At 47.5% G+C, this 27,167-nt stretch overlaps 1 protein-coding gene across 2 annotated transcripts in view; it reads right to left on the bottom strand.

The window, feature by feature from the left end:
* Nucleotides 1-25,832, bottom strand: part of OPHN1 (oligophrenin 1) — a 113,441-nt gene extending 87,609 nt beyond the window's left edge. The window contains exon 1 of one of the 2 annotated variants that reach the window (XM_088129248.1): nucleotides 25,374-25,832. In XM_088129248.1, the coding sequence (XP_087985374.1) occupies nucleotides 25,374-25,527 (154 nt within the window). In that variant the 5' untranslated portion in view covers nucleotides 25,528-25,832. Of the gene's footprint in view, nucleotides 1-10,729; nucleotides 10,885-25,373 lie in introns of those variants that run through there. The other variant, XM_007436284.3, reaches the window with a different exon arrangement.
* Between the last annotated feature and the right edge of the window lie 1,335 nt (nucleotides 25,833-27,167).

Here is a 27,167-nt window from a genome sequence, read left to right as displayed (position 1 = left end):
CCAAAAAAAAAACTGCTTGGAAATGTAAAATACTATTTAATGCCAAGAACCAAATGGTCAAAGGGATCTGTTTGTGAATAGCAGTGAGCCAGAACTTCAGAGACTCTTGGTGAGGGCACACAGCTTGCTCATAATAAGCAGGGAGGTGTTTGAATCCTGGCTTTCAACTGTATACAAACACCACCAATTTGAAAACACCTCCTTCATCTTTAAATGTCCTGCCCTCTTAGCATTCTCTTCCACCACCCTGACTGCCTGCACTTTAACTTCCATAGTTTTTTTTTTTTTTAATCTGTTCAATCGTGTCCGATTCTCGGAGACTGCCTGGGCTAGCCCCTGCAGTTTTCTTGGCAAGGTTTTTCAGAAGTGGTTTGCCATTGCCTCCTTCCTAGGGCTGAGAGAGAATGACTGGCCCAAGGCCACCCAGCTGGCTTCATGCCCGAGCAGGACTAAAACTCACTGTCTCCCAGTCTCTAGCCTGGTGCCTTAATCACTACAGGTAGTCCTCGCTTAACAATCACAATAGGGACTGGAAAATGTGTCATTAAGCAGGGCCATCGTTAAGTGAGGTGTGACATGACCACACCAATTTTACGACATTTTTGTGGCGGTTGTTAAGCAAATCACACAGTTCCCCATTTATTTTGCTTGCCAGAAGCTGACTGGGAAAGTCACAAATGGCAACCGTGTGACTCCGGGACGCTGCAACCATCATAAGTGCAAGGACTGGTCATAAGTAGCTTTTTTCAGCACTGTCGTAACTTCAAACGGTCACTAAACAAATGGTTGTTAAGCGAGGACTCCCTGCACACCAAGCTGGCTCTCAGCTTCCAGAGTACTTGGATCTATTTCCCATCCTTAGGCAGAACGTGAGTCTCTTGCTTGGTCTTGCTCCATTTTTCTTGCTTCCCAGTCAGCCAGAACATCTGCCTTTGTCTTGCAGAAAACGACTGGGCTTGCACCACTGAACAGCCGGACTGTCTGCATATCAGCTCAACCGATCAGCTCTAACATCTTTACCAACACAAGGGCAGGACACCAGAGAGGAAACCAAACAACATTAGCGCAAAAGCAAAATTCAGTTTGGGTCTATAATAGCCGCTGCTCATTTTCTTTCAGCCTCCTGGAGCCAATGTAATTATCAGCTTAAGAATTCAAAAGCAGGATATGAGGAATAGTTTATCAAACAAGTACATAGATTAAAAAAAGCCACGTGGCACAATCAGCTCAGTGGGACTGATTCCAACTTAAATATACAGAAGCATACAATCCTAGGTGCACTCAGCATACAAACAAGCCCTACTGCCAAATTGTCCAAAAGTTTCCATGCACCAAAGGCAAGGTACATATTTCCACACAACTGTGCTTGATAGAATCCCCACCCACTTTTAAGGCTGCATGTTAAAAAGCTGTGTTAGTGCACATTGTGGAAATACTCCAGCCCTTCAGATTTCTGTTCTCTCCCAACAACAAGCCAGCTCTATCTGAATAGGAAGCTAATGCCCCTGTTCATCCGTGGACCTAAACCCAAGATCCACAGGTGGCCTTTTCACAGCCAGAAAATCAAAACACAAGTTAGAAGAGAAAACAAGGAAGCTCAGAGAACCACAGGCACTCCACAAGTTAGTACCAACGAGAGGTCGAGATGAGGAGCACTTCCATGCAACTCACTAGGAGCTGACCCAACTCCATGGTACCTAATGAACTCACTCAAAATAAATACTGTCAGCTGCAAAGGCAGCAACCTGTGGCTCTTTCCTCCTAACTTCTCCTCACTTGGTCCAACAGCTTTTTTAAAAAGCGTCTATAAGAAGACGCAGCCTGCCCCAAGCTGATTCCTCCTTAGCTACCAGTTCAGCTTGGAGGTGCAACTAGCAGTTCCTGAGATTAAGCCATTGATTAAAGCATATTTTTTTCTTCATTCTCTCTTGAGAAAGATGAGAGTTTATTTACTCGTCTCACCAGAAGCAGGTACTGAATAACCAAGAGCAGACCTTTATTAGCGTTTACTTTTGTGAGTCTTGATAAACAGGCATTTAAGATTATAGGATTAAACAAACACAGCCACCAGGAAACGAACCAACCTTTCAGCAAACGTGAAAAGGCGAAGAGAAAAGCAAGAGCAGGCCTGCTTTCCTCTGAGAAAACCCAGAAAACGAACTGAAGGCTCAGAGACTTAAGTCTTCAAGCAAGCTGCAAGGGAGGTGCAACGTTCTTGAAACAAACCAGGACAGAAATGCAGCCCATCAGAACGGTTACCAAATTTTTCTCCTGAAAAGAGCGATGTTATTTTGTCACCCTGGATGCTTGCAGGATATCAGCAGACTGCGTTTGTCACAGCAGGAAAGGACCCAGGAGGGAACTGTGCTTTAGATGCAGGCCATGGCGAGGGGCTTGCACGCAAAGGCCCAAACGCAGCGTCTCCAGACAGACCCCTCGCTCAGAACCTACAGAGCCTCTTCCAGTCTGTGTCAGGGATGCAGTGACCCATCACCTGTTATTTGACTACACATCCCCTAATCCCAGAACACTGGGCATGCTGTGTGGGGCCGCTCAACTCATCCAGCAGCCCACTTTCTCCAAGTCACTGCCACGGCGGGTTTTTAGGTGCTCTACAGAAGCTCCAAAGGGACCTGGGAGGTGTGCCCAACTTTTTACAGTGTGAGCATTGCCCGTACCTTTGACTGGCATGGCAGACAGTGCAGTCCTCAATGTGAATGGCACCAGATGAAAGAAGTAGGCAGAACCAAGACAAAGCCAGAATTCAGTTTATGTTTAAATGCAGTCAGGAGTATGATTCTTGAAATATTTTAATGATTTCTCCCTTCTGTTGCATTACAGATTGCAATACTGTGAAGATGTTTGGAAAGGCTATGCCCAAAGCTCTTGGGGGGCAGAAAATATAGCAAGTGTCCCTCCAATCTAAAGGCATTTAAGCAGAGTGGAAACAGAGGAGCTGAGGCAGCTCTGGAAGAGCAGGTTGAGCTCCAGGAAGAGGGCCTGCCCTAGAAGATAGGGCTCAACCACCGTTTTTCAGCCTTAGCAACATGCTCATGTCTGAAGCTGTCAGCTTCGACTGGAAAAAAGGACAGGTGTATGGAGCGTTTTCTTCCTGTAGCCCCTGGCCAACACGGAAGGCCCATGTGTACATTCTTCCACTGCGGGCAGAGCCATTTCCAGGGGAGGCGCCCAGAGCAATAACACTGCAGATTGGAAAGACCTGTTATACTGGTGCTGCAAGGAGAGGAGAGGATGAGAGCTACCGTACATGTGCAAACCAACTGGAAGGACCAGGGTGCCAGGAAACAATCACCCCAATTAATTCTTAGGAAAAGCAGCAGGCATGTAAGCTGTTTTTCTGAAATTCATGCCTCCAAGTGCAGAAGTACCAGGCACTCACTAATCCAGAGCAGACACACTCATTTGCTGAAATGAAATCTGCAGCAACAGCAGCAGCTGATGCCTCCAGTAATAAAACTGCACTCTGGCTGGACTTGCCCACTTCTGAGCCAGAGGTTCTCTAATTGTAGGTTGTGACCTCTTAGGGAGATTGTGAGCAATTTAGACGGGAGCCCTAACATTTGCTTTCAAGCTGATCACGCCTGCGAAGGCAGTTTGTGGGGATGAGGCCAGCGATGTCAGAACGGACTTCTGCTTTGTCTGGGCACGCCTGCAACAGCCTCGTCCCGGGCGAGTTTTGAGAGAGGGCAAATCCAGCGGTCCAGCCATTTGTCAAAATGTCCCAGCAGATGGTTTTGCACTGGTTGGTGACTTCACAGCCTCTGGAACGTCTGTAGAAGTATGCAGGTTAATGAAATTCAGTATTTTTATCCGCTACTTTAAATGTCTAACGTTTCAAAAGAGAACAGCTTTTGCTGGGGACCACAAAACGTAGCATTGTGGCAGAAACACTTGCTCTTTCTGGCAAAGCCAGAACAACAACATCTGCAGAAATGCGTGAGTTTGCCTCCCTGACATTCTGCTTACAAGCCCTCCCAGCACGCCGGGGAATTGCAACCCTGCCCTGCCATTTACACCAATTCTCCTCCACCCACCCAACCCCTATGCACAGAAGGCTTCTCTCTTTTATCTGCATAAAGCTTTCTGAGTCCCATTCTGTTCAACAGCCCGCAGTATTATCATTCCTACGCAAACATGACAACGGTAGTATTTCTCTATGTTTCCATAATTTCCAGCAGAAATAGCACAACAGATCCTAAGCAGCATTGTTAAGGGCATAAGAGGTCAGAATGGCGTCTTGCACACAAACTAGCCGCTATGTGGAACAGACCTTTTTCAGTGAACACAGCCTATGCCAGTCCAGTGAGGTGAGCACTTGCCATAAGGTTATGCCATACAGTAGTGAGAAAGTCAAGTATAATACATGATTTTTAAGAGATAATATATTATTGTCCTGCTGTGAGATATCAATGTTCAAAAATCAGAATTACCAAAAATTGGCATGCAGAAATATGTTGGAAATGACACACAGAAGGCCAGAGCAGATGGGGTGGACCTGTCCTTTGAAGGTTACCACTGCAGAAATCACAGAAGTATCTGGAAAGCATCTATGACCAACACCCTTGCTTGCAAGAACCAGAGTTAGATCAACAGTGGAAGATCCATCTCTTCTATACCCCCATCACAAGACAGTTACTTAACTTTAAGTTAACTTCAGGATGATTATTTTTCTTAAAATCCATCTTTCTGTTTCATCTCTAATAGGTGTAAATATGTAAGTTTTTGTTTTGAGAGTCTAAAATATTAATACCGTCATAACTTTGAACAGTCGCTGAACGAATAGTCTGTGGCAGGATGCTGAAGTACTGATGCTTTCCAATTTTATAAATGTTTCATTATTGTGTTTATTTCATCATCATGTTTATTAACAGTTTATTCTTATGTATGTACTGTATGCAATTCTATTTCTAATAAATAGCCTCATAACTATGAAAAAAGGTGACCCACTACTTTAACAAGGGCACTGAAATACAGAAGTGTCACTGATGGCTACAATGCCACCCCATGGGCCCTGTGCCTTGCCAGAGTGGGGTCAGTTGCAGAACAAGCATTGTCACCCATGCAATAGACAGACATGGCCCTTCCACATGGAAGCCAAAAGTGTTGGGGAAAAGTAGGACAGCCTTCCATAGACAGCAAAATTTGCCCTTCAACCCCTTTCACAAAGAAGCTCCTTATGGCCTGTTTGACTCTGACCCACCAACAAAAAGCCCATTTTTCTCCTCTTCAAGGGTCCTGTGGAAAGAAACTGTGGCCATATATTCCAGTGCAGAAGTTTTCAGAACAAATTACGGACAGTAATGAGAAAAGAGGTCAAGCACCCTTCTAAAGAGCAACAGACTCATCGTACAGGCACTGCTTTCAGAGCCAAGATTGTCAGCCGTGAGCCACTTTGCGTATCTCATAGACCAACTCCTCTGCCCATCTGCACTGAAGCCAAAGGGCCTGAAGGAAATGACAACATTCTCTTTCAGTATCACCCTCCACGGTGGTAACCATGCAGAAAGGATATTTTTGGAAAGGGCCACAGTCAGCATTCATCTTTAGGCCTCCAAGCACTTCAGCCTTTGGAAAGAACCGCAGCCCCAGCTAGCTTGTTTGCTCTGCAACCTATATGAGTCGTTAATCTGAAGGCCCACCTTCAGATCTAGAAGGCCCCTGACTGGGGTAGGCAGCTCCTCCTTGTGCCCACCATGCCAAAAGGTCAGACCAAAAGTCAGAAATGTTAACGGCACTGGTTACCAAGGAGAAGAAAAATATTCTCACTTTAAATGTATACATTATTCTTTGTTGAAGAGAATAAAAACCAGATGTAACTGAGCCAGTTTGGTGTTGTGGTTAAGGCATCAGGCTAGAAACCGGGAGACGGTGAGTTCTAGTCCCAATTCAGGTACAAGACCAGCTGGGTGACCTTGGGCCAGTCACTCTCTCTCAGCGCTGGAAAGCAGGCAATGGCAAATCGCTTCTAAAATCTTGCCAAGAAAACTGCAGGGGCTAGTTGACTCGAAGGCACAGAAAAAGAAAGCAACTGTTTTCAAAATTTGAAGAGTAGGAAAGCCCAGTGTGAAGAAAATGCACCGAGACACACACAGTACCTAACATGAAGGAACACAGTTGAATTGCTTCACCCTCTCCATTTCCAGACACACTCAGGGCAAAGTAGAAGACCATAACGTTGAGTTTTTAATCTAAATACCAGTCATTAAGGGGAGAGAGAGTGGGGAAAGATTTCCCCTGATGAAATCCTAGCATTTCAAATCAATAATTATTCTAAAAAAAGAAAAGCCATAAGTCACTGTGACATAGATCTGGCCTTCAGCCTTTTGACAATTCATGTCAACATCTTTGATGCAGGACTTCAAGGACTCTGAAGCTTTTGGAAATGCCCACCAGAAAAATTCAAGACTAGCTTTCCTGAAGAGGCAGATGGTCCATTTTTACCCCCCTCTCTCAGAGGATATATGCTCAGTTCATGTGCTAGGATAGCAGCGCCCTCACCATTCTGTTCCTCCCCCTTGTGATCTTCAAGCATGTCATAAAATGCTGCCTGGCAAGTAAGTCAACAAGAAAACGGTATCTCAAGGCAAACTGGTGAAAACCAACAGCGTCACAAGCAGCCTTAAATAAATACTGCTCATTTTCCTTCCGTTCCCCAAGGCTTCCTTTCGGACATAACCTTGAGCACAAACACCACTCCCTGCCTGCCACTGCTGTGCATTATTGTTCTAAAATGTAATTGCTTAAAAGGCCTCAAGACAAGGCAAGCTTTGCACCATTGCAAGGGAGATGAATGGTGACACTGGATTATCTTGTTCATGAATCACTTACAGGAGGGAAGGGGAAACAGAAGTTTCTCTAAGAAATATTTGATTTGATAGGTAAAATAAAAACGACACTGCTAAAATATAACACCACTTGAATGCCTCAGAAGCTGTTCTAGAAATACAGGGGGAAGGGGAAAGGGAAGGGAAATACATATTCAACTGTCTTTTGCAATTCCAGCATAATCTATGGGGGTTTCCTCAGAGGGCTGTAGGCCTACAAACACCATTGATGCTTCTGGTCACCCCTCAGTATTTAAATTCATTTGGCAGAATTCCACAAGACTAGGAAAAGAATAAGCAGGATGGAAGTTCACAACATGTTCTACTACTCAAATGCCTTGGGAGTCCCCACCTGTGGCCTTATCCATAGCGGGCTATTTCACAGAGAACTCTGACTTTTCTCCTTTGCAAAAAAGTGTTTGTTTGCTGCAGGTACGGTGCAACAGCCTTGCCACCTATCTGGGGAGGGGGGAAGTGGGGGAGAGATAGAGACGGAGCAGTTTTCTGAAATAAACCAGCAAGCTCTGTCTCCTTTTCTCTACAGAACCAGCTGCTGGAGAACTGCCCAGATGTTCTTTCTTCCATAACTCATGTCTCCTGCTTCCTTCAAGCAAGGACATGCAGGGGCTGCAGGGGAGTGTGGCTGGCTGGTGGCTGCTGAGTCCCAGCAAGAGAAGGCTGGAGAAGACCACCTAGCTGGGAGGGAGTCATATGGGAGCCATGTGCCCAAGAAGCTCTCCTCCTTCCTGCTGCTGCAGACAGAAAAGAGGCCACCCAGCTAAGGTCTCCTGCATCTTCCACCTCCAGGTTGGTGGGAAAGTAATAACCCGGGTGATTGTGCACTACAGGGAGTGGCTGCATCCCTCCTAAATTGCTCCCCTTAGCAAAGGTTCAGTGGCAACTCTCTTCCAGCAACAACAGCCTCCATACATCTGGATTCCCACAGCATGACTTGTGATGTTCCCAAAATAAGACAGATTATGGCTTAATGTGATGACCTGATTCCCACCACAGGTGAAAACCATGACCAGATTTCCACAGTGCACTGCCCTACAAGCCCTATAAGCCACTCTTATCTGAGCCTAGAGCAGCATTTTGTGCAAACCCAACCTGTATCCTTCTATGGTCACGGCTGAAAAGGAAAGTTTGACGATCCCATCTCTCATCAATAAGAGGGATCTGGTAGAACCTCTTCACCTCCAGCATTTGCCTGGTCAACTGACCTCTTTACCAGACCTGCTAGATGCCTTCAGATATGTCCACTGACCAGGAGAACCATTCAGACAAGTAAAACAGCCTCCCTACTTGTTTACAGGGAGAAAAGGGGCAAGTAGTTTTATCTGGGACAATTTTTATAGCATTGCAAAAATTAGATGAACATGATAAATCAAACTAATACTTACAACCAGACAAGAAACTGTATCAAGAAAATATTAGGGTAATGTAACTCTTGGAGGAGGATGAAAATATAGATGAGTTCACACACATTTTTCCCTGGATTAATACTTCCAGAAAATCTGAAAGAGCCTTTGAATCTGTCAGTGCCAAAATGTCATGAAAAATAGATTAATCTGATTTACCAAGCAAAATCCAGAATTTTATGCCATTTTGGTGATGTTTTCCAGTGGACAACTCTATTAATTCTTGTAATTAGCAGCAAATTAAGGCTTCAAAAGATTTATTTCTAATGATCCTTCCTTCAGATAGCCCAAATATCTGAAGGAGGGAGAGATGTTTTGATGGTCTTTTGAAAGGGGAGAAACTCCCAGTTCAGCCAGCAGGAGCCACAGTGATTAGATTCATACCATAACACATTATGTGGGATCCCAGCCAAGGAGGCCTGTGCACAGTGATTTATAGCTTAGTGCAATGAGCAAGACCAACTGCACTAAGCATATCCTTGGACTGGGGGTCTCCTAGGCTGAGCAGATGGGGAGGGAGCTCTTGGCTCCTTACAGACTTTTTAGAAGACTACAGAAAGGGCATAACTTACTAATATGGCATGGGAAGTATGGACTTATAGCCCAACCCATCTGGAAGGCACCAGGTTGAAGAAGGCATTATCACATCTCAAATTACCCAAAATATATTCCTGTCCCTGAAAACAAAGATCAACTGGAAAAATTGAAAAGAGGTGGCAGGGGCCATTGTCCCTTTACTTCTGCAACACGTCAAAGAGTCCTTGGACTGTGGTGGCATGTAAGTTTAACAAGCAACACATAAATAAATAAACAAACAAACAAACAAACAAAAACATGGGTGGCAAATTACTGTTTCCTTGTGAGACTGCAGCAAGCAGCTCATTTCAGCATTTCCAGAGGACAACCTTGGCAGGAAGCCAGAGGACTCACACAGGCCAAGTGGGAAAAGCTTGCTCATGGTTTATGAGCTATCCAAGGAAGCTCAGGCACAGGGGGAGGGGGAATCCACTGATCTTAAACCACACTGGCTGACCTGAGTGCATAATTGCAACTTCTATCTTTTGAAAAGTGTGAAAACAAGGCACACCCACCTGGGAGGGAGGAGAAAAAAGGGTCTTCCGTTCCCTAAAGACTCATCCAGAGCACCCAGCCTCTTCCAGAACACTCAGCCCACAAGGCCATCCTTCAAGAGATACCCAAAGCCAGGAACAGTTGGGATTCATCCCACTAGACCCCACGGCTGCTGGCTCTAGAAAGCCAAGATTGCAGAAGACCTGAGATCCTTTGGAGGGCCTGAGGCCTCCTTAGATTCCTAGTATCAACATTCCACAGCCAGTCTAAACCTTGCGGCCCTCACGTGGAGATCCTGGAAAGTCTCTCCCCCCAGATATTACCTACTTCAAAGGGGGCTCAGCACCAGATACACCTCCCCAGTGCCAAAGATTGGTAAAAAAAAAAAAACCCTTAACATTAAATGTGCATTCAAGTGACATGCACACTCACCAAAAAAAAAAAAGTCTGATGGCATGCATGGCAAGAAGGTTTGTGCTAAGGCTGATCATCTTCAGAAAAACACACACAAGGAGAAACACTAATCCAACTTTAGAAGCAGGTTGTGCTCATTTGGAAAGCTGAGACTTCCTCCAGCCACAAGCCACTTCCAGGCTGTCAGCCATAGTCCTGTCCCCAGGCCTTGTATCTCCACAGAGTTCGGCTGCCTTGGACCTGAACCACTTCTGCTTTTAGAAGGAAAGTTCCTCCTCTTCTTGCGCAGTCAGAAGGAGCTGGCATCTTCATACTCTCTGGGGCCCAAATATCCTTCCTCCTAAAACAGCAGGAGACTGAAAAGGTTGCCCCTGCGTTCCAGAGTGCTCAAGCAGGCGGCAGCCTCTGGCCAATGTCGTCTGGGCTGGAAAGCTCCAAGGGGTTGAGCCTGGTTAATACCTGGAGAGGGGGCCACAGGAAATCCCAGGGGGCAAGTAGACTGAGAAGTCCAAAAGAACTCCAGAAGAAGGCAGAGGCAAATGATGCTCAGCCTGTAGTTCGAGGTTGCATCAAAGGAGATTTTACCTTTTTTTACTTAGTTCCAAGGCAGTTTCAATATGACCTTCCTATTACTTCCATCTGAAGTCTATTCACAGGGCAGCATTCAACTGTTATGTGCTAACTGCACCATTTCAGTGCATTAAATAGTACCCCTAAGAATGAAACTCATTAGGTGCACATGGATTTAAAATGCCTGAGTTAACTAACACTTATCTGCAACCATTTATTTAATGTATGGCCAACCGGTCTATCAACAGACAGCAAAGGGTAATGAAATGAAATGAAATGAAATGAAATGAAATGAAATGAATAATAATAGTAATAATAATAATTTTTAAAAAACCATTTTCAAGCAAAATTAAAAAGATGGTAATAGTTAGCACCCAGCAAATGCAGCAACCAAACCAATTTACTCACCAAAAATCTCTCTCTGAATAAAAATACGATGCATGCTAGTGGAAGGATAAAAGGTGAGGAACTGGCTGAATTTCCCTTGGCAGGGAGTTCCAAGGACAGCAGCAGTCAAGCAGCCCGTTTTGACCTGCCTGGCCAAAGTGTTTTCCCTGGTAGAGGGACTTTGGAAGGGCAATAGAGACTCTCACCTGCTTCTAAGCCACACAGGGTTTGAACTGTGCCCCCAAACAAACTAGTAGCCCGGAGCAAGTGAGTTACTAATCACTTGGAGCAGCATTCTGACCAGCTGAGGCTTCTAAACATTTTTTGAACATTCCCAGCATGCTCCAACAAAATGAGATTCTGCTTGAAGGCATCTCCTAAGGTGACCAAAGGCCTGAAGGGCTTTATAGGTCATCAGCAGCACCTGGAATTGGACTCAGAGCCTTCCTGGTCCCCATTGCAGGGCCCGCAGCTCCTCATTAAACCATGGGGTGCCATGCGATTTGCAGCAGGAGAGAAGCCATGTGAGGGCACCCCGTCCACCACTCGTCAGCCTCCTGTTCCAAAGGCTGACAAGACTTGTAGTAGGACTGTCTACTCTCTCCCTGGAACCTCCCCAGCACCTGTTGGAATCCAAGAGGATCCATAAAGTATCTCAGGCAGATCATTCCAATGGATCTCCCTCTCTTGGGGGGGGGGGGTCAGAAATAGCAACTAGCTGCAGACTGCTGACCAAAAACTGATTCAACCATAACTGCGCTAGCCTGCTGACACATTCAGCTAGAAGCTACCACGTGTCATGTGAGCAGGCCACGTAGGTGCACTGTTACTGTTGAGGACCATCCAATCGATGGCCTCCTCCTACCAGTGCAGATAAGGAGGCGTCTCTGAAGGCATTGTGGGATGAATGTCTAACTGAGGAAGGGAGTGCAGAATATTACAGCTGTTGCAGTGTTTCTTTTGAGATGAGAAATCTTCCTGCTGTTGCTCAGATCACAACATCTGCTTTCAATCTGCAACAACCTGGGAGGTAGCTCTGTGAAAAAAACACAAAACACAAAACAGCCTCAAAGAGGAGGGTGCCCAACGGCTTTCTAAAATAAACTTGCCTCCCAATCCCCGGCTGCCGTGGGGACTGCCAGGGAGCAGTGAGGGTCTTCCTCCAGTGGGCTCCGAGCAAGAACGCTGGGATGAGAGTTGGGGCGAGAAGGAGCTTTGTCTGAGGCTGCCCTTCCCAACCTGGTACACTCCATCTGTGCTGGACTACAACTCCCACCAACCTTAGCCAGCAGGAATGATGGGATCTGTAGCCTGGAGATCCCTGATGACAGAAAATCATGCGGGTACCCTTAAGAATGCCTAAAAACTGTAAATTGTTTTCGTTGTGGTCTCAACCCTTTGTCACCGTCAGTTTCCCTAAAAGAACTCTAGAGACCCGAGTTGGAAAATGTTGCTAAAAATGCCTTGTTAATGATTTCCATGGTTTCTTGACTAGAAGCCACGGAAGTCAGGCACGGAACTCAGGCATGAAACAGTCTTAAATCTGAATTCGGTAACAGGAGACTTCCGTGAGAACAAATGCTTTGTAAGCGGTGCTTCATAAAAGGAGGGATGCAGATAGAAATAAATTGCCATGTGAAGTGGGCCTGTTAAACACACACGCACGCACACACACACACACACACACACACCAATCTTCTGTACAGGTGCCTCTTCTCTGGGAAGAAAGAGCCAAGAGCCAGGAAGGCCTCATACGGAAACGGGCCCAGGCATTCCCACTCCCAGTGGCCTCCAAGGAGGACACAGCCGCGGTGCTAGGCATGACCCCAGGGAAGGCACAGCCCCTGCTCCCACGCAGCCGCCACAGGAAACCAGTCAGGCGGTCTTCCCACAGCACGCCCAAGGTCCACAGCAGCTTCAAAAGCACCTCTGGACCCAGGACCTCAGCGATTAAAAGAGCAGGAGCCAGGCTTGGCCCGAAATAGACGCAGCAAGTATACCAATTTGGCAATGCCACAACATTTATTTTAGACTCCAGATGTTTACTGGAAAGAATAATGTGTTATTGTCAAGCACGGCTTCCAAGATTACGTCAGCCTCCAAGAGCCATGGGCACCTTTTGGTCATGAAAAAGGTGGCTGTCTTTTGTAAGCCACCCAGGGTCTCATGGTTGGAGTTGAGCGACCATATAAATTCTCTAAATAATAAATGAATGAATGAAGCCAGTCCCACGCCTGGATATCTCTAAGTTAATTATTTCTTGCAGAGAGGGGCAACCTGGGAGAGGCTGAATTCTCATGCCAAGCTCAGCTGCACCACCAGCTTATCTCCAACACACATTCAGGAAATTTCTTTCTGGCTGCAGTGAAGCGCTTCAGGCAACTGAATCCTATTGTGCTCTCCCTCAACATGCTAAACCCACGTGGACGAAACCCATGACTGTGCTCATACAACATGTTATGCCCTGACAAATAAATCAAATGGTAGTTCAGTGCAGTAGTCTCTTCACATTACACACGAAGACAATGGTTGAATTCCTACAACACACAACCTGCCAACCCATCTTAGTTTAATCTACTGTGTTACATGAAACAGGGAACTAGATTAAGATGATTTGTTCATACTTGGTTTGCTGAATTAGCTAGGTTTACACAATAACTAAACCAGGAAGTATGATTGGCAAACCACAGCAGCAAAATTGCTGCAACTTGCTAATCCAGTTCCAACCAAACTCCATTACAGTTTAGCATAACATGTCACCCCCTTCTGCCCTTACAAAAGTTACTTTGGCCAGAGCTGCTGAATTTCAGGCAGCTGTTGGATGGACGTGGCTGCAAAACCTTACAGGATTAATTCTGCTGGAATGTCTCCACCTCCCCCGCCCCCCAGATATCTCCTTCCCCAAGCCCACCAGCTAAACACAAATGCATGAGAAAAGTAGACAGAGAAGAGGCTGAATTTGACAAGTCACATTTTGTTCTGTTTCAGCATTGAACCTGATCACAATCCCATCCTTTAGAAGTCACTGTGCAGAAGCAGAGAAACGCAAGAAATCTGACTGTTCATGCAATGCTCAGCCATATCTGGTTTGTTTGATTTTAGATAAGCATGTTGTGTGAACCCAACTTGGTAGGTTTTAAACCACGCTTAAGGCATAAGTGTCATGCAAATGCAGCCAAGTGTGGTTTAGGCCACTTCCACACAGCCTCCATTTTCACCCACCCAAATCTGCAGAATTGTATCTTACACCTGTCAGCGACTGTAAAGAAACAAACCAAATTATATTCCTATACTGTGCTGTGTCTGTATTTGTGTGGGGGATGCAAAGCTGCCTCTTTGTGCAACCAAAAAGGACTGTAAGACAGAAGATGGCAAGCCACCCTTACCAGTAGGGTGATGGGAAAGCCAAGGAGGCAGATAAGGTAGGAATTCCCACCCATGGCCTGGGGTGCATCCTGCAAACTGCTCAGTGCCAGCTGAGACAGAAGTGAAACGGTTCAGCTGCAGAACTGCCTAATGGTGATGCACATCGACAGGGGATTGATCAGTGGATCAGTGGAAATGCAGGGGGAGTGGCCCTTAATCAAACAATCATTGTTCAAGAAATCATGGCTTACGGAATATGTGCAACCAGTTACCACCTTTGATACCAATCAGTGACTGAGACCCTTCCATGCAAAAATCTAACATATATGCTTGCATTTGTTAGAGCCTTGGCCAGCTTCTAAAATGGCCAGGAGATGTTTCCTGAAACACAGCCCCCACCTGCCTGACAGATGTTCTGAGATTCAGAGTGATGTTGGAGAAGTTGACCCAACACCTGCAGTTAAACCACCTGTCATTAGGACCCCATGGCTCAGCTCAGAGTAAGGAACATGGGTCAACCTTCTGCCAAACTCTCCTCTCCCTCTGTCTAAACAGAAGCAAGCCTTCAACCTCTTCGCAGCCGGGAGGCGTCATGCGGAACTGCTTTCCTCCAGTGCTCCGCCTTGAGCTCGCTAGAACAATGCAAAGAAAATAATCTACGGAGTGCGGTCATGGAAAATAACTTAAGGCGTGCAGTCTAAGGGACGCAGCCCAAAAGGAGAGATGACCTCCACCCACGCACCTAGTTTTCCCTTAGGAGCCAAGAGGCTCTCTCTGCCACAGGGGACAATCGAGGCACCCACCCCTTCTTACAGATCACGATCCCAGTCAGTCATCGGCCTCCACCGGAAATGTGCTGCACTTCCAGGATGCGAAAGAGGAAAGAGGAGAGACCGCTGACAGACCCTCTGGGGAAGCTGGCACGCTTGGAAACAAAACCGTCTCAGCGGGCAAAGGGAACCATTTATGTGAGCTGTCACTGGGACCCCAAATGACCTTCAGCAAGCTTCGAAGCTCCTTTAATGGCTTTTTTCTTCTCCAAGCCACAGATAAGTAGCTTTGCAGCAACATCTTCCTTATTCAGCCACAGGCTGGCTTGAACAAGGGGGCTTTCCTGAGGAACAGAACCTCTCCCATGCAGAAGAAGACTGAATCCTGCTGCAGGTGCGGAATTCATATTTAGCAAGAAGAATCAGTGTCCTCTTCACAAAGTTAAGGCAGAGAAGGCACATAAAATACCCCACCTTACACGTATGTTTTTTCAAAATCGTTTGCAGCTTGTGTCACTTGTGAATCCAACTGATCCCTTACTCAGCAACCACAACGGGATAAAAACTCCTAAGTATTCTGACTGTTGAGCAAAAAGAGCCAGCCATACAGTGTTGACCAAAACCGAGTCACACACTGCCAGAATATAAGTGGTTCCAGCCTGGTTCTGCATGCTGTGTGAACCCAGCCAAGCTTATTAACCAGAGTTAAACCAGGGCTTACCAAAACCCAATGCAGTAAAATGGTACAGAACCTGTATTGAAAGAGAAAAAAAACTTGCAAGATTCATAAAGGGTACCCCATGGACAGGAGGTGACTTAAAGTTGTGTCAGGAAAAGCAGAATAAGCAAGTTGGAAAAAGCTAGTAGACACAAAGCAGAGGGACAACATGCAATGGAAGATGAGGTTCTCAAGAAAGTCAAGAAATAGTGATCAAGAAGACCTGGGAGATGATTAAGAGCAAAAGAAGAGGGACAAATTTATGGTCCACACAGGGAGTGGAACTACGTGTTATGAAACATTCCTGGTGTGGGAGATTTACTGGGACAAAAGGCAGCAAACATAAGAGCAGTGATGGATTTCTAACCAACTAACCAGACAGCCCATTTGACTCCAATCTTAACAACAAACTTTGCTGTATAAACTCAAGGGGATTGAAAGACCTGAGAAATTGATTCAGACATGATACACTGAACAAGCCATGTGTTTGAGTTCACACACCTTGCTAAGCTATAAAGTTTACAAACCCCAATAGGTAACACTAAACAACATTAGGGTGTACCATGTTAAGTAAACCCGAACCAGGGATATGCCAGCTGTAGCTTTAGTGCAATGCGCCTCTCCAGTCACACCACAGCAAATAAATTTCACTACGAAGTGTTACAACAAAAGATAAACCCCACGTGGAGGCCAAAGCTAACGCAAATAACATGCTGGTGGGAAAAAAGCACCTGAGGCCAGAGAAATTATCTAGAATGTATGAAGGCACTTCAAATGTATGTTGGAAACATGAACAGCATGAAGGGACATTTTATTATGCTTGGTCGACATGTAAAAAAGCTTTAAAAAATTGGATTCAAATATACACATTGATAGAGAGAATTTTAAAGATTAATATTCAATGAAGCCAAAACTTTTCCTTTTACAACTGATACATAAACTGTCAGAAAAGAGTCATGGAAGATTATTTAAATATATGATAACTGCAGCAAGATTACTTTATGCACAAAGATGGAAAGATTCGGCATTACCCACCATGGAGAAGTGGTTGGTGAAACTGACAGATCTTGCTGAGATGGACAAACTGGCTTCTTTGATTAGAGAAAGGTCATTACTGACATTCATCAATGACCCCTTATGGACTTTTTGGTAAAAAAAAAGAAAAGAATTCTGTGACTTACGGTTTTGACGATTAGAAAGAACAGGTTATAGAAAGAAGGGAATCATGGTATGATCTTAGAGAGAGAGGTTTGATTAGAATTGTATGTATAACTGCCGAGAGGAAGATCGGAAGCCACTTCTTTATATTCATTCATTCATTCATTCATTCATGGGTTTTGTTCTTTTATTTTATTTTTCTTTTTTCTATCTCCTTTTTTCTTTGTCTCTTCTTTTCCTTTCTTTTCTTTTTCACATTAACTTTACTATATTTTTTCTTTGAATGTATTTATTATATACGTAGAATCTTTTAATAAAAACTATTTTAAAAAAAAGAAAAAGGCACCTGCTCTTGTCTCCCGCTGGCCACGCGCTTGCAGCCTTCCTCTCTGCTGATCTTCCCTTCGTGCTATAAATACGCACCAGCCCCTTCCTATCTGGGGTAGGCATGCAATGCCAGGCTTCCTCCCCCAAAGACCATTTCTAATCTGAACTGACCAGGAGCTGCGTTCTGGGGCCAGGAGCTTTTCCAGTGGCAATTCCTCCCCCCACCCCCCCACACACACACATGCAATGCCAGCAAGGTCAAGCAAGCACCACCCCTTGCCCCTTTTTGGAGAAAGTTTTGCCTTCAGTTCTTCCCTATCCCAAAGGAGAAATGGACCCCTTCAGACCTCAAGCCCCAGCACGGTCTGTCTTTGGGTCACAAGGTCTTTGTGTAAAAGATGAACACACGCACACAACTGAATGCTCACAGTTCAAGGCAGTTCTTGTACAATTGCTTGCTACTTTTGACACTAGTATAAAGCATCACAAAACTTACTGTCAACAGTCTCCAGTTTCAAGATAGGCAAAGGCTTTTTTCCCCAGGTGAGTCACTCTCCCCTGATGTAGACAAATGGGCTAGTAACTCTGGTCTCCAAACGGGCTGGATTTCAACTCCCATCACCCCTAGCTGCCATATATTTGATAGGCCAACCATTAGTTCATTGAAACCCTTTAATAGAACATTTCTGTCATCTGAAGATGGCATCAGCAGGATATACTTGTTAGAGAAACAAGTACTGAAAATATTAAGCCAATTCTGGTGTCCCCTCAAATTAAAAAAAAAGCCACTGTTAAAAATACTCAGTTAAAAGAATTAAAGAGGAATCAACAAAGCACTATAACCCTCTTTCAAGGCCACCGCGTAAGGGGAAGCCTGCTGTTCAGCTCCATCACCACCTGGAAGACGAGACACTTTGGTACCTGGACGGCCCTCAGCAGTGGCCTTGGCAGGACAACAGCCCTCCGCCCTGCATCTACTCACCAAGGGCACAAACCACCATGAATGGAAGGAGGGCAGCCGCCCTCCACACAGGGGCATTCTTGGAATCTCACTATAGGACCAACCTCCTGAGCAGATGCCAATCCCACCTCAGCCAGAAACACCCACCCACGCACACTTGGGAAGGAGACTCTCCACATTCTGGCCTTTATTTGGCCCCCTTTAAGCAACCCCAAAGAGTTGCCTCCAAGAAGAAATGTTTGCTTCGTGGCGCTTGGTGGGTTATGGTGGGTTATGGGGACCACTACCCCATAAGAGTCAGAAGCCTGTGCCTTTAGTTTTGGGGCCAGACTTGGGTTTCCAAGTCCAGGTGCCACTTCATGCATCTGCCTGGCAGTCGCACCTTGATTTGTCAAACTCTCCAGAAGCCAACAGTCCTGGAGCTCTCCTGGTTTTCTCCTTGGGTCAAGAGCAAAGATGTTATACTTTGTCCTTGCAAACACCAGTTTCTCTCCCAGAGGCAAACAGAAGCAGCAAGGAAAAAAAGAGAGAACTGCTTTTAATTATCCAAAGAAGAGAAATATTTTAAAAATTAAGCTGAAAATATAGCCCTCATGCTTTGTAACATGCACACTTAGCCCCCCCCCGTTGCATTTAGCCCCACCCTTTGCACATTATAAAAACAGCTTTTTTCCACTGTGCCTTTGAGCCAATTGATTGATTGTGAATGCTTGTCCTGGGTACATGCAATTAGCTTATTGCTGCAATTTCTTTCGTGAGATTCACGTGGCTCCCACCCGAACGGCATTCAGGCAATTGCTGTTCTCCCAGGCCTTGGAGATGGAATGACTGTGAAGCCCCCTTTTGGTTTTGCTTTACTTTCGCTTGTTTTATCTTGTTTTATCTGTTTTGGTTTTAGTTTGTACTTCGTAATGAGCCGGGTCTCAGTTGCCGGCTACCAGAGTCATTTAGGAGTCGGGGGGCCTATAAATTAAATAAATAAATGTTTTGTTGTTCACTGACCAGAGTCTTACTGACTGGGGTAGTTAACAAATATTGTAAATAAATTAAAATAAATTAAAACGTATCATTTCTGAGCTTAATTTTAAGGACTACAGTATCAAAGTAACTGACAAGATCAGTTACTGATGCAATATTCAGTGAGAGAGGAAGGTTTTGCATGGAAACCCTAAGACTGAGACAAAATATTTCCAAAAGACGGCAACAGTGCCAACGGAGCTAACGTTACTAGGGCTATGCAATGCTTCAGAAATAATTCCGAAAAGATTCTTAGGAGCATTCAGGAGCATGAACGTAACACGTCCGCAACTGTCTAAAGTAGCTACAGCGTTCCCTGGGATCAGGCAGCTGCTTTAAAGAGTTGCGGCCAGGTTCTGGGTTTGCACCTCTGTGTGCTCTGAAATACCCTTTTGGAATCAAATCTGAAGCACTGCATGGCCCTAATAATTACAAGCGTCCTCTTCCTGTGGAAATTTAATGTTGCCTAGTAGAGGTCATGGGACCTTAATCTTTATGGATGGTGCTCACCTTTGGAATCAGGGAGCATGCTATGGGAACTCACAAAATGGTGCCATGATGGACATGGCCAATGGAAAATGTCTGGCAACATTCTTCTCCACCAGCCCCTCTAGTCTTTCTCTGCCAGCTGTCTTTTTTCTAGACAGATGAGCCCATTTCCAAGCAAAGAAAACAGAGGCTGAAGCCCAATGGGAGCCAACTGAAGTGTCGTGCACATGTCTGCTCATTGGAAAAAAGCCAGACAATCGATGGGCTTCTCTCAATGCCTTTTTGGCCATTTGGGGGCCCCATGTAAGGTTATTTTTTATCGTCATCATCTTCTGAAGTCCTCGTCCAGGGTTACAAAGCCTTTTTTTTTTCTTTCAAGGATGTTTGCACATTTACTCTGAAGTAATAGCATGCCCAAATTGTAAAAAGATATGCGCTGCAGTCTAGCTTCAATATATGGAGCTTCTGCCAGAGAAAAATTCCAGCAGGATTTCTGAGGAGCAGGCGGACATGCCCCTCATCCTATCTCACAGTTCCTCTAGACACAGCATTTCTGCACTTTTAAAAATAGCGAATACTTAAATTTATTACAATTACAATACTTAAATTTATTTTAAACTGTAATAAAGTAATTCAAAATAGCTAATTTGCTTCCCCCCACATTTAACATTTTCCTTCTATCACTTGAAGAACTACCATTTCAAGGTAACTGGGGGGAGACACCTACATCCCTGAGACTACCCACAGTTCATGCCACCTTAACACGTTGCGCAACCTCTGTGGCTGGCTTAGCAAACTCTAGTTAAAAAGCCCTTGCTTAACATGATATCTGAACTCAAGTTCAGAGCAGTTAAAGGGGAAATGAGAGGACGAAACAAATGCTCGTTGAATTATTTTGGTTTTCGTCATCCTGAAGCACCCCAATTTTCATAACTGATTTCAGAGATTCAGCACAAATGTTCCCAATCTCTGTTCAGCTTTCTTTCTTCGGGGCCAGCGGATGCCCATCTATTCCTCTGCTGTGCAACGGAATGTCCCAAGAGGAAGGGGTGCCAACACGCAGCACTTTGCAGCCATCACCCTTCACATATATACGAGAAGAGGACGGACCCCGATTTTCCACTCTTTCCATGCGGAGGACGCTGGGCCAGGCTTCACTACCTGCTGCCAACTGGCACGGAGCCACATTGTTCAACTGCCAGGGGAAAACCAAATACTATGTGGCACCTCTTACTTCACACTTCTTAGGAAAAGTTCCCCTATCAGCCTTTTCTATCAGGTGAAGAATTACAGGTTGTTATTTTATTCTGGAAGGACTGATACTGAAGCTCAAGCTCAGATACTTTGGCCATCTAATGCGAAGAGAGGACTCTTTGGAAAAGACCCTGATGCTGGGAAAGATTGAAGGCAAAAGGAGAAGAGGATGGCAGAGGATGAGATGGTTAGATAGCATCACTGAAGCCATGAGCATGAAACTGAGCCAACTCAGGGAGGCAGTGAAGGACAGGAAGGCCTGGCGCGATGTGGTTCATGGGGTCACAAAGAGTCGGACACGACTTAACAACTGAACGGCAACAACAACAAATGTTATTCTGGGGAAAGGCTTCAAAGGAGCATGCAGCTTTTGAGGGGTTCAGCAATTTGTGTCATTGTCTTTGCTGGGAAGTTAACAAATAATTATTTCCAGTTATTCCACAAACTTGTCCTGGCAGCAGACCAGCTCTAAAGAGATGTTTTCTTCTATTAATGAGAATTTGAGCTAGCTGCTATATGGAAGTGTCTACTACTCTACCAGAATAAAATGCCCATGTATTTGGGGTCCGTATTTGGACCTTCACTCCTTTGTAAATGAAGAAAACTGAAAGATCAGCCCTTGTGCCTTAATTACAGCCCAGTGCCATGAAAAGCTCCAGAGCTCTTCTGCAAGGCGTTCAGACCTAACTTTCCATGCACCTGTGGTTTTTGCCCCTCTGTAATAAAGACTTAAGTAATTGCATACCCCACTTGTTATTTCTCACAGATACGCTGTGATTACGCAAATTCTTTCAGGCTGTGTACATGCATCTTTCAAAAGACACACATCAAAGATACAATACTGGTGAAACAGCATAAAATAATTTCTGGATGAGTATTTCTACCACCCCACCCATCTTCTGGGCTCCTGTTTGAATGAAAAAAAGTTCTTGGGAGGCTAAAATCAAAGGCAGGTATTAATGAACTCAGGGGCAGGGGGGTTCCAACCCCCTTTCCTTCTTGCAGTGTCACTGCTTAAAATCAGACCCACCAGCTTTTGGAGAACTGAACTGATCCAGGACAACAACCACACAGCCCTTTACCTCCACACATGAGTGTGTAGGATTCCTAGAAAGCAGAGGGCTTGGTCTGCTATAGAGTTACTACTATTAACGGTGCATCGCTTACATCCGATGCAACTGAAATGATGCACTGCTGATTTCATTGTATCTGGAGCCAGTTTTCAAATATTTCAGCAAACAAAAATGTCTCTTCTAGATAAAGTACTGCATAAGTCCAGCCATCTTCAGCCCAGGCATTCTGTGGGTTGTTTGTGAAAAGTGAGATCTCTAAAAGAAATGTCACTCACCACTCAAAGTCTAATTTCTCTTGCAGGAAAGCAGGCTAACTGAGCTGGTTTAACATCTGTGTAATTCTATGGTGTCCAGAATCCAGGCTCCTCTCCTTCCTAATGCCCCACTCAATCCAACTAATCAGAGATCCAACTACGTTTGGGTCACTGAGAAGTAAGTGGCCATCAACAACTGTGATCAAAGAATACATCCGCTGTTGTACAAGGAGCACATCTCCCAACCACTCCCAAATGCTTTTAAAGCAACTGCAAATGACAAAAAGCTGTTCCTCCTGGGATCTGCACACTTCATCTCCATCTCCAGATGGGTGTACAGATGGTGCACAGCTACTTTTCAAACACGCCTCTGAGATCAGAGCTGTAAACAGATGACTTGGCTCTAGCCATGATTCTGTTCTTCCATCGCTGCCTTCCCCAGCTTCAGCATCCTCCAGGTGAGTGGACTTCAACTCCCAGAATTCTTCAGCCAGCACAGCACATGACAGTACGTGCTCACTGCTTTCCAAAAAGCTGCATCTCCAAGAGCATGGGATGACAGCAGCCAAATTTCACAACCATCTGAGAGCTGGGAGTCACTCACTTTGAACGCCCAAGTTGGTATTCCTATCTGGTTAATAGTTTGTAAAACAACCACACGGCTTTCTTCTCTGTTCCTTGGGATTTATCTGGCTCAAATCTCTCACGTGGGTCTTTCCTGGAGATGACAGGGACTGTCCATGAACCTCCGGTTATAAGGCGTATCTTCTACACACAGGCTACCACATTTATGACTTCAGAAAAGAACAACTACCTAATCGGCGGATAAGGAAAGAGTCTGCTCATAAGACAGCCAGTCCTACATCTGTGGGAGCTGGGAGCCAGAGCTGCTCAGGGGAGCAATGCCAGGTCCCTCAATAACCATTATTGGTTGAGATATTCTCCCAAGATCTTGCCGGGGGAAAGAGAATTTTCAGTGATTAAGTATTAGATCAGTCACCCAGCCCTGCTAAATTCCTCCTGTATCTTTCTCAAAGCAAAGCAGCCAACGCACCCCCAAGGTGGGGGACTTTTCACCAAGACCACTCAGTGGCTCTGAGCCATTTCTAGCTCCTGGAAGACTAGCTACGTGGAACCAGAAAAAACAAGTGGGAGGGGGAAAAAAACCTTGGGTGTAGAAAGGTGTGGGTGGGAGGCAAGCTTCTGTACCTTCTAATCCACCCACCCACTTTAGGGTTGGCTTTACATATATTAAACAATGGTTTGTTTAACCATGGTTGACTTAATAAGCTACAAATAGCTGAGTCTGTACATTGTATTAAATCATAAGCCATGTTTTATAGATCGCAATGCCTGGGACTATACTGTACTTTAGGCCGCAAGCAAGCGATCCACATTAGAGCTTAGCCCAAGGTGTAAACCCAGCGTATAAGGCACTGGCCTGAGTTCAAGACCCAGCAAGACCAGTGTTCTTCTTCCGCTTGCGTCTAGTGAAAGGTTGTTAATCCAACAAGACTACTCTTCTTTTTCTTACCTTGAAATATGCCCTATTCTGCACACAGCTCATTTTGAACCTCATTTTGAAGTAAAGAAAAATAACACTTTTTCATGTAGAGCACTCACATCACCATCACTGTAGACTATTCTGCTGAAAGGATTCACTCCCCAATATACATACTTGTACACCTTCTGCAGTTATAAGAAACAGGATCTTCTTGTGGTGCCTGCTCCCTGGGAAGGGCTCATAAAACATAACAGATCATGCCTAGAAACGGCTTTTTTCAGCAGTTTGTATTGTTCAGGAACTTGCTATCAGCCCATCCATTGTCCAGAGGAACATGCCACACAATCTGGTCCTTGCGTGAACACTTGAACAAAATACTCACACTGCCTATTGTGTGTTAAAATTACGTATAAACTGCGTTTTCCTCTGAGATCCTCAGCTATCTCACAGGAAACTACAGAGCCAGGCTTAGAGACCATACAAAGTAGCCCGTTCTGGAATTCGGTGCACGCGAGCCAAAGAGCCTCTCTTTGGAGTCTGTTCTGCGCCTGTTCCCCAAAGCAGTGCACGGAGCGTGATGAGAGGAACCCTGGGGGGGGCACTAAGGTCGGGCCCACCAACTAAGGATGCATCACTGCAGAAGAGAGATTGTCCCACTGGGCACTTGGTTCCTTGGAGAGCAGAAAAGGGGAGGTGGGAAACCCCTTTAGAAGCCCCTCGATCCTGAGGCTTCTGCAGCTGTCCTGAGTCAAGCCCTTCTAGTGGACGCAGGCGAGCCAACCTTCCCACCCACTCACAAGTCCAAGAGGGACCCCATTCTTCTCCTGCCCGGGGGCCTCCAGGACACCTTCTGTCATCCTCTGGAACACTTGCCCTGGCACCCAGGATAATCACCCAAATTACACAATTCAAGCCAAGAATTATCAAGGCATGACATCATGACACAGATGATGTCACTTGCCCCCACCTCTGCAGCTGCCTGCTAGCATAACCCATGAAGATGGTGGTGTTCACAACCCTTTTAGCCCTAGGTTGCTTAACTGAGGTTTGCAGAACATGCATTTTTAAATGCGCAAAAGCAGGACAAAGGTTTCACCAGCAACATTTCACCAGACCCCCTAACGTGCTACACTAAGATTTAGCAGACCACAAAACGAGGTTCATGAAACACCAGCAAGTAGGCAACTTCTTGGGAACTCAGCCCTGGAGGGAACTCAGCCCAGGGGATGCCAAGAGAGGCAGGGCAGCTCGCTTGACCACCCGGCAGGATCGCTCTCTTAGCTCGGCTCGGGAGGACCAAGGAGGGTCCCTCTCGTTTTCCTGGCAACCACGGAGAAGCCCCTCTGATGTCTTCCAGGGGGGACTTGGAGGGGAGGGGGACTCTGCAGTCCGGCATCTCCTCGTGGCCTCCCGTCAAAGTACCGACCGGACAGCTGGACGCAGCCCTGGGAAAGGCGGAACTGCAAGGAGTGCCAGCCGCTCCATCCAATGCGGCTGACTACGGTCCAATCGCCATCTTTAAGCGATCGCTCCCGCAGACGCTGCTGCCAGAAGCCGGCGCTTTCCGCCACCCGCCTCCCGGCCGGCCCCGCCACGACGCCCCGGAGCCCGGGGCCCGGCTCGGCCTGCGGCCCGGGCGCGGCGCTCTGCGCGGGGGGCGGGCCGGGCCGGGCCGGGCCGCGCAGCCCCGGGTCCCGCCTGCCCGGGGACGGGGACGGGGACGGGGATGGCGCGGGCCCGGCGCCGCTCGCCCGCCCGCCGGCCCGCCGCTTACTTCTGATGGCCCCGATGAGCGCGTTCCCGTCCTTGATCACGTCCTTGATGAAGCGGTTGGTCCGCCCCAGCTCCTGCTCGTAGCACTTGAGCCTCTCGCGGAAGTCCGGGCTGTCGAGGTAGCAGTCGCTGAACTCCAGCGCCGGGTGCCCCATGGCTGCGGCGGCGGCGGCGGCGGCGGCGGCGGCGGGGCGAGGCGACGCGAGGCGGGCGGCAGCCCTACAAGGCGGCCCCGGAGGCCTCGGGGCGCGCTCGCATCCCGCGGCGGGCGGGCAGCCGCGGGCAGGCGCGTCCTCGCGGGCGGGCGGCGCGTCTGCGGCTCCGCATCGGCGGCGGGGCTGCGGCCGGGCCGGCGGGCGCGCCAGAGCCGGCTCTGAATGAAGGCGGGAGGCGGCCGCGGCGCTCCGGCCCCTCCCCCGGGCCCCTTTGTTCGCCCGCCCGCCCCCCGCCCGCAGGCTCCGGCGGCCGGCGCCTCCCCCGCGCCGCGCCCCTTAAAGTCGCAGGCGGCGCGCCGGGTCGGCCGCGCAGGGCCCGGCGTCTCCCTGCCGCCGCCACGCGCCCGTCCGGGGTCGCAGCCCGGAGAGGAAGGGCTCGCTCTGGGCACGGGCGGTGCCCGGCCGCTGACGGGGGAGGGCTTCTTTCCTGCCTTCCTGCCTTCGGCAGGGCGAGGGTGGGCAGCGGCTGCCGGGCGCCGCTGGCTCGCTTCCCTTCGCTTCGCTTCGCTTCCCTTCCCTTCCCTTCCCAGCCCGCAGCGCCCGACCGAGCCTCTCCTTACGCTGGTGCCGGCGCGCTGGATGCGGGCAGGCCGGTACTTAGAACGGCGCTCAGCCGTCTGTCAGGCTGCCCAACAAGCCGGCTGCCAGCGGCACTCTTTCCGAACACGGGCTCAGCGGTCTTCTGAAGGACACGCAGCCCGGGGTGCCGGGTGCGACCAGCCGCGAACCGGCCTCGGGCCACTGTGCTGCTGCGAGGGGAAGACGCTGCGGGGCCCGCAGCTCGTGGCGGAGGCAGTGTGGCGCCCAAGCAGTGGCACGAGGAGAGAGGGTGGTCAGCAGAGCCCCTCGTGGAACCCTGCCGTGATGGAACCAGCCCCCCCAGAACTCGGGTCTGGCGCGAGTTCAAGGTGCCGCCGAACTGTGTCTAAAAGACAGGTCTGGCTCTTTCGAAACAAAGCCACCTTTATTTAATCGTCAGGCAGAGTCACCCAAGGAGCCCGCGGGAGACCTGGCCAGCGCTGCGCCTCGCCTCTCGGGAAACCAGGCGTCCGGCCTCTCCTGCAGCCCGGCCAGAATGGCCCAGGGGACCGTGCCCAGCAGCGGGAGGGGCCGGCCTGCAGCGGCCTGAACTGGCCGGGAGGAGCTGGGCAGCTTCCAACCTCCGAGTGGGTCAGCAGCCACATTACTGGCGAAAATTGTCAGGAGAAGAGGGAAAATGCCGCTTTGAAAGGGAATGGCTAAAGCTGACCTGCTCCGCTCTGGGCTGGGGACGGAGCAAAGGCAACGCCATGAGGGTGGGCCGTTCAGAAATGGTTGGCGGGGGTGACGTCAGGACGAATCCTTCGTGCATTATGCAGTCCTGCCTTCCAGCCGGTCACAATTTCCTACAAGGGGAGTCTCCCCATTAACTGCATTCAATCACAGTGTCCATTTACCATGAAACAGAACAGTCCCTGTCTGGCTTTTGCTCTTGGATGCCGGCCTACCTACCGAGGGCATGTCCCACCACACCCCCGCCTAGTCGGCCAATGCCCAGCGGAAAGGCATAGCCTCTCATCCTGGGCCAGGCCCTCCAGCAA

This window comes from Python bivittatus, unplaced genomic scaffold (assembly GCF_059951505.1).
Source record: "Python bivittatus isolate LINGU-HERP-01145 unplaced genomic scaffold, Pbiv_v1 ctg000790_np1212, whole genome shotgun sequence".
Lineage (NCBI taxonomy): Eukaryota > Metazoa > Chordata > Lepidosauria > Squamata > Pythonidae > Python > Python bivittatus.
Note: the sequence above shows the minus strand (reverse complement) of the source record. Positions and strands in the feature narration are given on the sequence as shown.